Source organism: Hyperolius riggenbachi, chromosome 6, assembly GCF_040937935.1.
Source record: "Hyperolius riggenbachi isolate aHypRig1 chromosome 6, aHypRig1.pri, whole genome shotgun sequence".
In the NCBI taxonomy this organism is placed as follows: Eukaryota; Metazoa; Chordata; class Amphibia; order Anura; family Hyperoliidae; genus Hyperolius; species Hyperolius riggenbachi.
Genome location: NC_090651.1, coordinates 155,139,961 through 155,157,028, shown reverse-complemented (window position 1 = coordinate 155,157,028; position 17,068 = coordinate 155,139,961). Strand labels below are relative to the sequence as shown.

General features: G+C 44.9%; 1 protein-coding gene across 1 annotated transcript in view; it reads left to right on the top strand.

The window, feature by feature from the left end:
- The window catches only part of LOC137522080 (complement factor H-like), a 485,888-nt gene extending 478,723 nt beyond the window's left edge, over positions 1-7,165 (top strand). The window contains exon 11 of the mRNA XM_068242107.1: positions 7,071-7,165. Within this exon, the coding sequence (XP_068098208.1) occupies positions 7,071-7,165 (95 nt within the window). The remainder of the gene's footprint in view (positions 1-7,070) is intronic.
- The last annotated feature ends 9,903 nt before the right edge of the window (positions 7,166-17,068 follow it).

The following is a 17,068-nucleotide window of genomic DNA, read 5'->3' as shown; positions in this document are numbered from 1 at the left end:
AAGTATTTCTGGTTAATTAAGATTATTAAAGGACTTTGCTCGTTGTTGCGTTTTTATTTCATTTAACCCTTTATGGAAATGGGTAAGGGGTACTTTGTACCCCTATACTCATTTCTCCTAGGAGGGGGGTGGGCATCTGCATATGCCACCATAAACTCCCCCCCCCCCAGGGAGTCGTCGCCCCCATCTCCTCCTGAGGCACCGGAGGTGGGGAAGAGCCTCTTGTCCATGGATTGGACAAGGGCTCGGGGGGATGGGGAAGTGGAAGGGTTGGCTGCTCCTCTCCCCTGGAGCCCTCTCATACCATGGACCATGCGGGCTGGTATAGCTCAGGGTGCGAAGCCCCAGTCGGCCGGTGCTCCGCATTCTGGCTTTCCCAGCCTGCATGGGAGACAAGGGGTTACAGAGGCTTGGGAGGGGGGACCCCATGTCATTATTTTAAAAAATGTCCCACACAGCACAATTATATATATATATATATATATATATATATATATGTATATGCATATATACATATATGTATATACATATATGTATATATATATATATATATATATATATATATATATATATATATATATGTTGTTTCCCGCTATCTTTTTAACATATCCTGCAAATTTGGTGTTGCTAGGATGTAAGGGGCCCTTGCAATTCACTGCTAAAGTCGGCGGGTTTTGTTTCACTAAGAACTGTCATTTACTGCATTTAAATGTATATTATTCTCCTTTGAAATTTTAAAATCGATTTTCTCAAAAAGTATATGGTCTTTTAGAATTTTTTTCCTCTCGTTTCTATTGTTCTTCTGAACATACCTGGCAAATTTGGTGTTTCTACAATGTGAGGGGACTTTGCTATTAACCGCTAAAGTCAGCGGGTGATAATCATGGAATATTTTATCCATTTTCCAGTTTTTCTCGCAAACTAAAAGTTCTTTTTTTTTTTAAGTTGTAGCCCCTTATCACCTTTATAATCCATGCAATTTGGGGGATTGTAGCATGTATGGGAGCTTTGCTATTAATGTTAAAAGAAAATCCGGATCACGGCCGTGAATTACGTGATTGCCTCATTCATGGCAAAATCCGGGTCGAATTTGTGAACCCATTTCAAATCCGGAAATTAATCACGGCATTTCCGGATTTTATTTCAACCACGGCCGAATACATTGAATCCGTGAATTGAGGTATCTGCTCATCACTGTAATAATGTAATATATTAACTAGCCCGGCTGTACTTAGTATTTGGGGTCATGTGGTACTGTATGTAGTCAAAGATTACTTTTGTGGATATGATACTCAGTGGCGTAGCTACAGGCCTCTGGGCCCGATGCAGAATTTGGATGTGCCCCACCCCCCCACCAATTTACTAGCGACGAAGGGAGTAGAACCACTATTTACTGTTTGTGTGTGTTAGTGTTGAGCACTACGTGTAGCTACTAGTATGTAGCTACTCATAATCAAAATTTAAATTAGCTCTGCCTGCGGCAGAGGAGGGGTTGGCTTAACCATGCCGCCACCTTAGCTTACATGCTTTGATAAAGTTTCACATCATGTTTCATGTCACTCCTATGCTTCCTTCTTCAACCTGGGAGAAGGAAGCATGGGGGTGTTTGGGGTTATTATCTGTGTGGTGGGGGTGGCAATATCTCCAACCACATATACACACCAACTGTGATTAGTGGCGTAGGGCCTGCGGTTGCAGACACGTCCGGGCCCATGTGCTGGAGAGGCCCATGTGTGTTCCAGGCAGGTGCAGCGAGTACTGACACTCACATGGTGGAGGTGCGGCAACAGCACAGTTCTCAAGACCGTTGCATTTGCGACCACAGGCCGTACACCCCTGTTGCAGGGTCCTCAGGGAGAAGAACCTGTGTGTGTGTGTGTGTGTGTGTGTGTGTGTGTGTGTGTGTGTGTGTGTGTCTGTCTGTCTATCTGTCTCAGTTTCAGCTACTCAGCAAAAGACTGTCTGTGTGGTGGTGGAGGGGGGGCAGATTCAGCTACTCACCAAAAGACTGTGTGGTGGGGGTGGCAATTTCAGCTACTCACTAAAAGACTTTCTGTGTCTCTCTACACCATACAGTCCATGGAACTGAAGTGGGCAGGTGAGCCAGAGAGCTCAGCACTGCTGTCTGTTTATATCTGCAGGGGGTAAAAACCATTGAAGTGTGCACTAGCCAATTGAATAACATTGGTTCTCAGTTTACCTATGCAGAAAGCGAACGGAGGGGGAGAGGGGGCCCCATCCAAAGTTTAGCAGGGGGGCCCATTGATTTCTAGTTATGCCCCTGCTCTCTGGCATGCGAGAGGAGCGATCAGAATGGTATTCCAATACTTAAAGTGTCTGTGCAAAGGATGTGCGGCTCTATAATTCACCAGTGGTGACAGGATAATGTTCTGTACGGACAAAAGCAAATACAGCACACTCAGAAGGATGAATGTGACAAGTGGCCGAGTAGCTGCCAGAAAGGTCTTACTTAGTGAGGTGGCTGGTAGACCTGGATATGACTGACTAGCATGCAAGCATGTGTCTCACTAGCCAGGAACTGGGCTTAAAGGATGAAGTCAGGTACTCCTCCTCTGGGCGATGTAGTAAAAGTTGTCCGGCTCCTCCGCAGTGTGTATACCCGAAGCCATGTGGCGTCACTGCACAGTACAGTTGCACACGTGGGCGGGTGAGCAGGACTGCTCTGCTGCACAGTACAGTTGCACATGTGGGCGGGTGAGCAGGACTGCTCTGCTGTTTGTAGTTAGCAGCAGACAGTTAGGGTGCCTACTGCCCTTCTCCGCCTCGTAACTACACTTGCAGATCACTGCTAAGACGGATGTGCTGGGGGAGGGGCGGTGGGATTAGGAAGGGGAGATAGTATTACTAGCAGTGGTAGCTGTAGGTATGGAATAACGGCATTTACCATTGGAGTATAAGGCAAACACTTTATTTTAAAATTGTAACACGCTTCAGGAGCACATGTTCCTTTCATCAGGTAAAGCATTTTCAATTACAGGTTACAAGCATTTAACTAGTATCAGTAACATTCATTGGTTATCCACATTTTAAGAATTACCAATCCTTGGGTGTAAGGCCTTGTTCACATTATAAATCGCCAGCGCTATCCCACGCGCTGGCGATTTATGGTGTGATTTTGAAAGCGCTTTTACAAGCGCTTTCAGAGCGACTTTGTCTTAGAAAGGCACTTCTCTAAGCGCTTTTGCAGTACAATTGTTTTTTTCACTTCCTGACATCAATCAGGAAGTGAACTCTTTAACCCGGAATGTATTTATTTATCATATCGCTAGGGAAATCGCAATACAAAGCGCTTTTTCAAGCACTTTGCGATTTCCCTATAACTTCCATAGAGCCAAAACACTCAGAAAATGGTACATGTAGGGCATTTGTAGACTGGTGGTGGAGGAAAAAACACAGACAAATCCGGGAGCCAAATCTGGTGCAATATTGTTAGTGGATAGAGGTAAATTTCTAAAGCAACAGAGATTATACTCAAAAAGATTGGTTGCAGCAGAGGCAACCACTCGTAGTAGCAGGTGGGGAGAAACCGACCCCACTCAGCCTTTGGGTTCCTAGACGGTCGCTGCTCCAAAAAAATGATTCGTCAGTCGAGGGCCCTCGACTTCCTCACCCTTAGTAAATAAGGGGTGTAAGCTAAGTTTAGAACAAGTAGGAGGCGCCCGGTCAAGGTAAGTAGTGGCAGCTTTATTGCGAGAGCTGGTTCTGTTTTAATTTCTATGCCATATGATTCAACAATGACAGAATCAGATCATCCTACCTTATAGATGTATGACATGGTATGGACACAGGTAGAGCTTCAAGATAAAGATATTTATCTTATTGGTGCACTGGACAACGTGTTTCACGGCCGATAGCTGCTTCCTCACGTCAATAAAAGTGCCTTTAGAAACAAATGGCAGCTCTGAGATGTCACAATACATACAGTGGGTTGCGAAAGTATTCGGCCCCCTCGAAGTTTTCCACATTTTGTCATATTACTGCCACAAACATGAATCAATTTTATTGGAATTCCACATGAAAGACCAATACAAAGTGCTGTACAGATGAGAAGTGGAACGAAAATCATACATGATTCCAAACATTTTTTTTTTTTTCATCATAAGAATTTTATTTAAGCACAAGATTAAACATTATACAGCATTCTTCAACTTTTTCAATTACATGTGCAAACTTTACTGAACATATATGATAATAGTTTGAGATATAATACCCGAAACACTCCAACTAGATCAGTCAATATTCAGTTGTTTTAACACATACCTTTCCAAGGTAACAACTGGATGTATCGACCTAGGCAGTGGTAACGATGCAGGTGGCTAGGAGAGCCTACTTTACCCATGGGTTGAGTGCTTTGCTAATGGTGTGGAGAAGATATGGGTTACCAATTGCACATTTTTTTGTTTTTTATAAAACGAAAGAGAAGAAGCAAACGAGAAAAATAGACAATTTTAAACCCACAATTATGTGAGTGATAGCGAAGGAGAACAGAGCATTGAAGGCATGAATAACTATTGAGGTTAGTTTAACAGCATAGCTCAGATGCTCGCCTTGTAGAGGAATTAAACTAATATTAACCTCTTAGTGGCGGGGTGCTAGTGCCTGGGGACAAGGCAAGGAAGAGAAGGGGTGACCACCGGGGGAAGGAACGGGGAGCACTACATAGGTTATCTTGACCAGGCTTCCGGCATGATATAGCTGGAGTAATCACTGAAACTTCTGGCCCTGATTTTAACTTCCATTGATAGATTTTTGCTTACTGTAGATATTAAGTGAGAGATGCTGATCTGATCTGCCGATCTCCAATTGGCAGTGATTAAGGAAACAGCAGTGAGGAGTATATGACATACTCGAGGTTGGATGGGTTTTGGAAGGTTCTCTAAACCTATTGATAGTAATGCTATCTTCGGAGAGATGTGGAAGGGTCTGAATAGGGAGGATTTAATTAGGTGCTCCACCTGTAGCCAAAATCTATTTATTATTGGGCATTCCCAGAGCATATGGAGTAGAGTACCTATAGACGAATTACAGTGCCAGCATAGTTGGGAGTTATCTGTTGAGAATGTCGCCAGGCGTCTTGGAGTTAAATACCATCGGAATACTATTTTCCTAGACAATTCCCAGTGTGAGTTATTCTTAGAGAATTTTAGTACTTTACTGGTAGCTTGTAGTAAATGATGTTCTGGGATGGGGACCTGAAGGTCATTAGACCATGCCATAGCGTATCTTTGTAAGGGGGTCGGATCTTGATATAGGAAGGCCTCATACCAGGTTGTGATTCCTTCTTTTTGGGTTTCTTTATAATTTAGGGTCGTGAGAAGATGGCTAGGAAGGGTTGGGAGCTTAATTTTCCTAGATCTGATTAAGTCAAAAATTCTGTGATAAGTGAACAATTGTGAATGGGGAAGGTTGTAATCTTTTCGGAGATCGGCGAATGACTTCAGCCCTTCAGGATGGAAAAGAGCATTCAGAGAGGTAATATTTGCTTTATACCAGGGGAGAAGATTGAGATGGGGAGTGAGAAGGTTTAGGGCTGATAGAGGGATGATAGGGTAATGAGAGTTCCTTGGGTCGGGTGGGTGTTTGATTAAACGTTCCCAAGCTATAAGAAGTGCTTGGATTGTGGGGAAAGCTGTATACGGGGGTTTTGCTCCTAGAAGGACACCAGTAAGTATAGATCTAAGGCTCAGTTTAAATTGTAATCGTTCCATTTTAGCCCATGGTTTGGTTGGTGATTCATTCCACCAGTATTTTGCTAAGTCTAGCAAGGATGCGTGGTAATATGCTTCTATGGACGGGAGGCCCATTCCTCCCGATTTTCTGATTTTCTGGGGAGTATCATGACTTTGTACGGGACCCTAACTTTTTTACCATTCCACACGAAGCGGTTCATACTTTTCTTTAGGTCTTCTAAATATGATTTCCGTAGAGGGATATTAACCGTTCTAAAAAAATACAGAATTTTTGGCATAATAAACATCTTGAAAGCCGCTATGCGGCCTGACCATGACATCCAAGCTTTAGATAATTCCGTGCATTCTTTTCTTACTGAGTTTAGTAACGGTATATAATTGCTGGCAAATAATTTTTCTGCTCTGTCAGTTAGTTTTATACCTAAGTATGATGTTTCAGAGTCGGCCCATGTAAATTGGAATTTGTCCAGAATTACTTTCTGAACTGAGGGAGGTATGTTTAGGCCTAATACTACCGACTTTTAATGATTGAGTTTGTAGTAAGAGGCCTCCGAAAAAAGAGATAAGTCCTTCACCACTTGTTCTAGGGATTGTAGTGGGTCGGACAGGATCAACGCAACGTCACCAGCAAATAGACATGGTGAGTTTCACCAATCTTAATGCCGTTTATTAAACTGTTTGATCTTATTCTTTGAGCCATGGTTTCCATGATTAGGACAAAGATAATGGGGGAGAGCGGGCAGCCCTGCCTTGTCCCATTTGAGATGTTAAAGGGGTCTGATATGAATCCTGCTGCGTTGACCCTGGCCGATGGGGAGGAATATAAGGCCATAATTGCAGTAAGTATAGGGCCCTGGAAGCCAAATTTGCCTAGGGTAGCTTTTAAAAACTGCCAATGAACCCTGTCGAATGCCTTCTCGGCGTCTAATGTGAGGAGCAGAGAAGGCGTTCGACTGAGCTCTACTTGGCGTAACAGACCTAGCATTCTCCTGGTCCCATCGCTGGCTTGTCGCCCCTTCGTAAAACCTACTTGGTCATAATCTAAGATGCTTGGGGTAATTTGCATAAGCCTATTTGCCAACAGTTTGGCGTACAGTTTTATGTCCGCGTTCAAGAGGGAAATCGGTCTGAAGTTAGCTGGGTTGGTCTGGTCTTTGCCTGGTTTTGGTATCACTGTTATTATTGCCTCCAAGAACTCTTTAGGGATAGGGGACCCTTCTGTGAATGAGTTGAATAAAGCTGTGAGTTGGGGAACTACTGATTCTGCTAAAATTTTAAGATATTCATTTGTGAAGCCATCTGGGCCTGGGGCTTTATTATTTTTTAATTGTTTGATTGTTTTATTTACCTCTGTTTCAGTGAATGGGGAGTTGAGGGACGCTAAATGGGAGTCGGAGAGCTTGGGGAGATTGATAGAGTCTAAGAAGGCATTTATGGTCGCCTCGGTGGGTTGAATGGTATACGGGTCTTTTTTAATATTGTATAGCGTGGCATAGTACTCGCTAAATAGATTTGCAATGTCTTTTGGGTTAGAAATTGTCTTTTTGGAGGCAGGGTGTACCATAGAATAAATGGTAGTTTTGACTCTCCTCTGAGAGAGCATTCTAGCCAGTAGTTTTCCTGGTTTGTTCCCTTGGAAATAGAAATTTAGATTGGCTTTTTGTAATAAATAGTCATAATTGTGGTTTAAGTGGATTCTCAATTGGAGTAGAAAGAGTTCTTTTTCAAGAATAGGCGAACTATTCTGTTTGAGAAGTTGTTCTTTTTGTTTTATCTGTGCTAAAATGTCATCATAAATGTTGGCTCTTTACTTTTTAGCTGTGGCTCCTTCTTTGATGAGGACGCCTCTAATGTAGGCTTTGTGGGTAGCCCAAATTGTGGCTAAGCTAACTTCAGGCTTAGAGTTTATTTCAAAAAATTCTCGAATTTCCCCCCTGAGCGCGGACACAAACTTATTTTCTAGTAGGAGCGTGCTGTGTAATCTCCAGAATGCCGGTTTTGGGGAAGTGACACCATTTTTAATGCAGATATGGCCCGGAGCGTGGTCTGAAACCGTTATACTCCCAATCTCTGAAGTCAGGACTTCCTGCAGAAGCATTTTGTCTACTAAGAAGAAATCAATCCTCGAATATGTTTTGTGTACATTTGAGAAGAACAAGTAATCTTTTTCGTTATCATGTGGAATCCTCCAGGGATCGTATAAAGAATTCCATTTCGCTTGTTTATCAATCATCATAGGTGACCTAGCGATAATTGCTGAGGAATCAGATCTCGAGAGGATTGCATTGAAGTCACCACCATAAAGGACTCGGCCTTGTTTGATCTTGTTTACTCTATCACACAATTTCTGCAGGAAGGCCTTTTGACCCTGATTTGGGGCATAGAGCGTGACTAACGTGAAGGTCTGGTCATTAATTTGTCCAATAAAAATTATGTATCTGCCTTTGTTGTCAGAGATAATTTGTTGGGGAAGTATCTTCAAGTCTTTATGAAAGGCCAGTAACACCCCTCTTTTTTTTTGTGGAACGTGCTATGGTAGATGTTAGGGAATTTGTTATTTGTACAGTAATGAGTATCTTTTTCAATGAGGTGGGTCTCCTGGGCCATTATAATTTGGGTTGCGCATGAGAGCATTTCTCTCCAAAACCAGTGCCTCTTAAATGCTGAATTCAACCCTCTCACATTAAGAGACGTTATTTTTAAAGACATATCTGGGAGGTTACTGCTGTGCGATATTGGGGTCTTTGAGACAGTAAGATGTTGGGGCCTGGGCATATAGGAGGGTGGTCACCTTGAGGGGGATTGATTATACCTAAAAACATAAGATAGAAAAACAAATACAACTTTGTACAGCATAACATCGTCAGGAAACATAAAGTAACAACACAACACCTGAGTAATGTTAGGATTAAATCAGAGGTGTGGCAGAGTTCTTGGTCCCACACAACATTGTACGGAGGGCAGATGTAACTTATTATAGCTGTAGAAGAGCTTGTGTGTCTAAACACAAAAACGGCCATTCAGAGGATGGCGGAGAAGTTAAGTTCAGGGAAGATGGGCTTTCTCACAAAACTTGAGCCTGCATAGACATTTAGCTTTTAGTGCGCCAATCCGGGGAGACTTTGCTATATGGAGCGTGGTTCAATGGGCGTCTTGGTATCTCCGGGACCTGGATTTTTAGTTGCTTGAACAGTTTTGTTCCTGAATCAGAGGAAGCGATGGAGTAGCACTTGTTGTTATGAGAGAAGAGCAACTTTGTGGGGAAGCCCCATTTATACTGGATCTGTATTGCTTGTAAGGCTTTAGTGAACGGCTGGAGTTCTCTTCTTACTTGCAATGTGAAAGGGGAGAGGTCATTGTATATGTGGATATGGGAGTAGGGGTCTGGGAGGGCTCCAGATTTTCTGATAGCAAAGGTTAGGTCTTCCTTCACTTGGTAGAATAAAAACCTGGCAATGACGTCTCTAGGGATAGCATCAGGAAGATGAGCTGGCTTAGGGAGGCGGTGAGCGCGGTCTATTGTGAGCTCGATATCTGATGTATCAGGTAGAGTGGCTTTAACTAATGATTTTAAGAAGGGTTTGAGCTCTTTGTTAGAGATCTGCTCAGGTATGCCTCTAAATTTCAAATTGTTGCGTCTGTTTCTGTCCTCCATATCTGCTGCTTTAAATTTAAGCCAGTCAATATCAGAAGAGTGGGTCTCAGATATGTCGACCATTTTGTTGTGTTCTCTGGACAATTCAGCGATTTGTGTTTCTGATCTGTGAACCCTTTCTCCCAGGGATGCTAACTCCTGATGTAGATTTGCATTTAAAGAGGAGATATGTGACAGCAGCTCGGACTTAAAAGAGATCAAAATGTCTTTAATGTAGGATTGGGAAGCAGCCTGATCTGATGCAGGGAAGGCCTCTATGGGGGACTGAGCCTGCGTGGGAGGTGTGCTGGAGGCTGATTCAGGGCCTACCGTATTGCTGGGTGAGAGATCGTCCTCTCTCCTTGGCTTGGACTTCACCGGGCTCTGGAACGGTGATGCAGTGTCTGGAGATGAGAGCTGCGTCTCTCCCGGAGCTTTCCGTACGGAATCCGGAATGGCATCAGAGCTTGTGAGGGACTCAGCGGCGCCGGCGCCATCTTGGCTGCGCTGATCCGACCTGGGAGCGAAGAAGTCCGTGACTTTCTGTGGTCTTTGCTGGGTCTTCTTCCTCTTTTTTGTGGCATCCAGCTCGAGGACCATTTCCTCTGGCTCCGGGTGGTGGTTTTGCCCCGTTTGGTGCATGCTTAGGGCCGCTTTTGCTGCAGGCTAGAGCGGGAGCTTAGCTAGCAGACGTCCGTCTCTCTCTGCGTGCAGGCCACGCCCTGATTCCAAACATTTTTTACAAATCAATAACTGGAAAGTGGTGTGTGCATAATTATTTGGCCCCCTTTGATCTGAGTGCAGTCAGTTGCCTATATACATTGCCTGATGAATGCGAATGACTAAATAGAGTGCACCTGTGTGTAATCTAATGTCAGTACAAATACAGCTGCTCTGTGAGGGCCTCAGAGGTTGTCTAAGAGAATATTGGGAGCAACAACACCGTGAAGTCCAAAGAACACACAAGACAGGTCCAAGACAGGTCAGGGATCAAGTTATTGAGAAATTTAAAGCAGGCTTAGGCTACAAAAAGATTTCCAAAGCCTTGAACATCCCAAGGAGCACTGTTCAAGTGATCATTCAGAAATTGAAGGAGTATGGCACAACTTTAAACCTACCAAGACAAGGCCATCCACCTAAACTCACAGGCCAAACAAGGAGAGCGCTGATCAGAAAGGCAGTCAAGAGGCCCATAGTGACTCTGGACGAGCTGCAGAGATCTACAGCTCAGGTGGGAGACTCTGTCCATAGGACAACTATTAGTCATGCACTGTACAAAGTTGGCCTTTATGGAAGAGTGGCAAGAAGAAAGGCATGGTTAACAGAAAGCATAAGAAGTCCCGTTTGCAGTTTCCCACAAGCCATGTGGGGGACACAGCAACCATGTGGAAGAAGGTGCTCTGGTCAGATGAGACCAAAATGGAACTTTTTGGCAAAAATGCAAAACACTATGTGTGGCAGAAAACTAACACTGCACATCACTCTGAACACACCATCCCCACTGTCAAATATGGTGGTGGCAGCATCATGCTCGGGGGGTGCATCTCTTCAGCAGGGGGACAGGGAAGCTGGTCAGAGTTGATGGGAAGATGGATGGAGCCAAATACAGGGCAAACTTGGAAGAAAACCTCTTGGAGACTGCAAAAGACTTGAGACTGGGGCGGAGGTTCACTTTCCAGCAGGACAATGACCCTAAACATAAAGCCAGGGCAACAATGGAATGGTTTAAAACATAACATATCCATGTGTTAGAATGGCCCAGTCAAAGTCCAGATCTAAATCCAATTGAGAACCTGTGGCAAGATCTGAAAACTGCTGTTCACAAACGCTGTCCATCTAATCTGACTGAGCTGGAGCTATTTTGCAAAGAAGAATGGGCAAAGATTTCAGTCTCTAGATGTGCAAAGCTGGTAGAGACATACCCTAAAAGACTGGCAGCTGTAATTGCAGCAAAAGGTGGTTCTACAAAGTATTGACTCAGGGGGCCGAATAATTACGCACACCCCACTTTGCAGTTATTTATTTGTAAAAAATGTTTGGAATGATGTATGATTTTCAATCCACTTCTCACGTGTACACCACTTTGTATTGGTCTTTCATGTGGAATTCCAATAAAATTGATGCATGTTTGTGGCAGTAATGTGACAAAATGTGGAAAACTTCAAGGGAGCCGAATACTTTTGCAACCCACTGTGTATGTACAGTGGTGTGAAAAACTATTTGCCCCCTTCCTGATTTCTTATTCTTTTGCATGCTTGTCACACTTAAATGTTTCTGCTCATCAAAAACCGTTAACTATTAGTCAAAGATAACATAATTGAACACAAAATGCAGTTTTAAATGATGGTTTTTATTATTTAGTGAGAAAAAAAAACTCCAAATCTACATGGCCCTGTGTGAAAAAGTGATTGCCCCCCCTTGTTAAAAAATAACTTTACTGTGGTTTATCACACCTGAGTTCAATTTCTGTAGTCACCCCCAGGCCTGATTACTGCCACACCTGTTTCAATCAAGAAATCACTTAAATAGAAGCTATCTGACACAGAGAAGTAGACCAAAAGCACCTCAAAAGCTAGACATCATGCCAAGATCCAAAGAAATTCAGGAACAAATGAGAACAAAAGTACTGTAATTGAGATCTATCAGTCTGATAAAGGTTATAAAGCCATTTCTAAAGCTTTGGGACTCCAGCGAACCACAGTGAGAGCCATTATCCACAAATGGCAAAAACATGGAACAGTGATGAACCTTCCCAGGAGTGGCCGGCCGACCAAAATTACCACAAGAGCGCAGAGAAAACTCATCTGAGAGGCCACAAAAGACCCCAGGACAACATCTAAAGAACTGCAGGCCTCACTTGCCTCAATTAAGGTCAGTGTTCACAACTCCACTATAAGAAAGAGACTGGGCAAAAACTGCCTGCATGGCAGATATCCAAGGCGCAAACCACTTTTAAGCAAAAAGAACATTAAGGCTAGTCTCAATTTTGCTAAAAAACATCTCAATGATTGCCAAGACTTTGGGGAAAATACCTTGTGGACCGACGAGACAAAAGTTGAACTTTTTGGAAGGTGCGTGTCCCGTTACATCTGGCGTAGAAGTAACACAGCATTTCAGCAAAAGAACATCATACCAACAGTAAAATATAGTGGTGGGAGTGTGATGATCTGGGGTTGTTTTGCTGTTTCAGGACCTGGAAGGCTTGCTGTGATAGATGGAACCATGAATTCTACTGTCTACCAAAAAATCCTGAAGGAGAATGTCCGGCCATCTGTTCGTCAACTCAAGCTGAAGCGATCTTGGGTGCTGCAGCAGGACAATGACCCAAAACAAACCAGCAAATCCACCTCTGAATGGCTGAAGGAAAACAAAATGAAGACTTTGGAGTGGCCTAGTCAAAGTCCTGACCTGAATCCTATTGAGATGTTGTGGCACAACCTTAAAAAGGCGGTTCATGCTAGAAAACCCTCAAATAAAGCTGTATTACAACAATTCTGCAAAGATGAGTGGGCCAAAATTCCTCCAGAGCGCTGTAAAAGAATTGTTGCAAGTTATCGCAAACACTTGATTGCAGTTATTGCTGCTAAGGGTGGCCCAACCAGTTATTAGGTTCAGGGGGCAATTTCTTTTTCACACAGGGCCATGTAGGTTTTGAGTTTTTTTCTCACTAAATAATAAAAACCATCATTTAAAACTGCATTTTGTGTTCAATTATGTTATCTTTGACTAATAGTTAACGGGTTTTTGATGAGCAGAAACATTTAAGTGTGACAAACATGCAAAAGAATAAGAAATCAGGAAGGGGGCAAATAGTTTTTTTTTACACCACTGTATATGTATATATATATATATATACAGTGGTGTGAAAAACTGACCTCACGTCCTCTGCATACGAGGGTACGCGTCACGCGTACCCTGGTATGCGTCATCACGCAGTGGACGTGAGTTCAGAGAAAGGGCGGAAGTACCACAAGGGTACTACCGCTGAACCGCCCGCTGCCCGGCCTCCCTCAACGCGTCACTCTCCGGACTCCTCCTCCTCACTCACTTCACAGTGCCACTGCCAGCCACTACCATCGGTACTATTTTACTTTCCTTAAACTTTTGTATGGGGAAGCGGGCAGAAGGGGGAGCGCTAGCGGAGGGGGTGGGGGGAATTTCCGCCCCCCCCCCCACGATCGGGGCATGCTCCCCCCTTATGCCTGCGACCCCATAGGGCCCCCAAAAGCGGGATGTTCGGGGAGTTCGGGGTTCGGCCCGAACATGCCGAACATCGCGGCCATGTTCGGCGAACGTTCCCGAACCCGAACATCCAGGTGTTCGCCCAACACTAATAGGTACAGGTTGGTGGTAGTGAGTGATGTATAATCTATGGGGACAAGTGTAAGGAAACGCGGAAAGGCCGCCGTCTCTCGAGGTGAGGCGGCTGTTTCCGCGTCCAGCATGGCGTCACAACGCGGAAAAAATGCCGCGTGCCGCATAGGCAGTGCGGCGGAATCCGCATTGGTAACGGCGGAATCCGCATTGGTAACGGCGGAATCCGCATCAGAGGCGGCCCCCGCATTAGATACATTACACGACAGTACTGGTGTGGCTGGGACTGATAGTCCACCAAGATTCAGACTTACACGCGCGCGAGCACAGAGGCAGAGTTTAAATAGCTGTTAGAAGGGAGTCGGCTGACCAGCTGGGTCAGCTGACAAATTCCACTGCTCTCATTGGACCAGCAATTAGGGAGGTCCTGGAAAGGTCCTAGAGTATATATACTGCTGGTTGTTCACTTGCTCTTTGTCTGGCGTTGTGATCACTTATGTGGAAGCACCCAGATCCGTAGTCAGATCCGCAAGTGTGCCGGGACCAGCTGGAGCTGTAATCCTACACTTAGCTAGATTCTGTTAGTACTAGTTTGATTGTAATTATCTGTTATGACGTTTGCCTGCCGTGACTATCCTCCTGAACTCTGATCTTGTACCTCGATATTTCTGATACTCTGTTGCCGAACCCCGGCTCGTTCCTTGACTCTGCTTCTGCCTCCTGATTTTGTACCCCGATATTTCTGATACCCCGTTGCTGAACCCTGCCTGTACTTTGACTCCGCCTTTGCCTCCTGATCTTGTACTTTATCTGTCCGTGTGTGTACGACCTGGCTTGTCCGACCTCGAGAACCGACCTTACTGTTAGAGGCGGTTCCTCGCTCTGTTAAGTGACCCTTCCGCCAGAGGGTTACTTTCAGTATATCCTTCCCGCTGGCAGCCTGACTCCTCCCGCCTTGGAGAGCTCAGGTTTGCGGAAGGAATCTGTACAGTACGCCTTACTGTACTGAGGCCCTGTCCTCTAAGTGTTACTGTTACACCAAAACACTACACTCTACTCAGGTGAACAGAGGTTAGCTAGTATATCGGATTATCAGTGATACTGCAGATCACGTATAATCTAGTATACATCTGTATTCCCATTGATTCTGCAGATCACTGGTAATCAGATCCTCTCTGTGCTTCACCGATCGTTACAGAACGCCAGACCAAATACAAAATGGACGCAAACACTGATTGTCTGGGTGTACTTGCCGCTTCGGTGGACAACATCAATCAAGTACTGGGCACCCACATAACTCTTATTGATGCCCTATCAGGGTCTGTACAAACCCTCCAGACATCAGTGGATCATGTGCGATCCTCTTCTAGCTCTGACATACGTATGCCTGTCCCTGAAAGCTTTTCCGGCCACAGATCTGACTTCCGGAATTTTAGGAGTAGAGTATTGTCCTATTTTGAGTTGAGACCCCAATCTTCGGGTACTGAGACCCAGAGGGTCACGTTTATTAAAACTTTGTTGTCCGGCGACTCCCAGTCATGGACATATAGCCTGCCCACCGGAGACAAAGCGCTTACCTCTGTAGAGGAATTCTTTAAGGCTATGGCAGTAATTTACGACGATCCAGACCTTGCCTCGACTTCTGAGCGGAAGCTCAAGTTATTGCGTCAAGGCGAAGGTCCGGTCGAAGATTACGCGGCCGAGTTTAGGAGGTGGTCAGTTACGGCCAGGTGGGACACTCATGCCCTGTTAGATTGTTTCTTGTCAGGGCTGTCCGATGAGGTCTCTGACATGATGTTAAGTCAGCCCGAACCCAGAACAGTCGATGAGGCCATCTCAGCGGCCATCCGGATCGACCGCAGGCTGGGATACCAAAGGCAGACCAGGGGTAGTTCCCGTGTCAGAAGGGGGTCTTACACCACAGCCCCAGTGATTCCACCTCCTACTGTTTCGTCTTCTCCGGTCTTGCTTCCATCCGAGCCGATACAGATTGGTCGGTCAAAATTGACCCAGGTGGAGCGAAGACGGAGAATGACCGAACAGCTGTGTCTGTATTGCGCTGAAGGGGGGCATATAGTACGAAACTGCCCTAATAAGCCAGGAAAACGCTACCGCCTGGGAGTGGTAGGGGGTAACACCCTGGGCGTCCGACTTTTACCCTTAGAAGAAAAACGGTTGCTTCTTCCCTGCACCATTACGTGGGAAGATAAAACCGAGGTCACGGAAGCCTTTATCGATTCAGGCTCCGCGGCAAATTTTATGGATTTTGAGTTTGCTAAGAAATTGGGTATTCCACTCACACCTGTACAACCACCCATCCAGGTTACGGCAGTGGATGACTCTCCTCTGCAAGGGAGTCACCCACTGTCTCAGACACCAGAGGTGGGAGTCACCATAGGGGTTCTGCACTGGGAAAAATTACAATTCTTTGTGTTGCATATGTCTACTTCCACCATTATACTCGGCATGCCGTGGTTGCACCTTCATTCTCCTCACAACGATTGGGCCACCGGCCAACTAGTTTCTTGGTCAGCACGCTGCTTTCAGCAATGTTTAGGGAAGGTGACACTGGGCCAAACCAGGGTTCATGTACAAGGGGTACCTGAGCAATAATTAGAATATTCTGATGTGTTCTGTCCCAAGGCAGCAGACAAATTACCCCCACATCGCTCTTTTGATTGCCCCATTGATATCCGTTCTGGTTGTATTCCTCCTCGGGGTCATCTGTACAATTTATCTGGGCCAGAAAAGTTGGCCATGCAAGAATATATCCGTGAGAATTTGGCCAAGGGTTTCATTCGTCCGTCCCGATCGCCTGCTGGAGCAGGTTTCTTTTTCGTTAAAAAGAAAGACGGGGGCCTGCGGCCCTGTATCGATTACCGGGGACTGAATAAAATCACGGTAAAAAAACGATATCCGTTACCCCTGATAGACGATTTATTTACGCAGGTCACAGACGCCAAGATTTTCTCAAAACTGGATTTACGGGGCGCGTACAACCTGGTACGTATAAGAAAGGGTGATGAGTGGAAAACGGCCTTTAACACGCCAGACGGGCATTACGAGTACCTAGTGATGCCCTTTGGGTTATGTAATGCCCCGGCCGTTTTCCAGGAACTCATCAACGAGGTCTTCAGAGAGGTGTTGGGGAGATTCGTGCTGGTCTATCTAGATGATATACTTATTTTCTCCAACAACCTCTCTGAGCACAGAACGCATGTGAAATTTGTACTCGTTATACGCTAAACTTGAGAAATGTATTTTCAAAGTAACGTCTGTCGCCTTTCTGGGTTACATTATTTCCACCACGGGCCTGTGTATGGATCCCGCCAAAGTCTCTGCTGTGTTAGAGTGGCCCCAACCCGTGGGGTTAAAATCTTTACAGCGGTTCTTAGGCTTTGCGAACTAT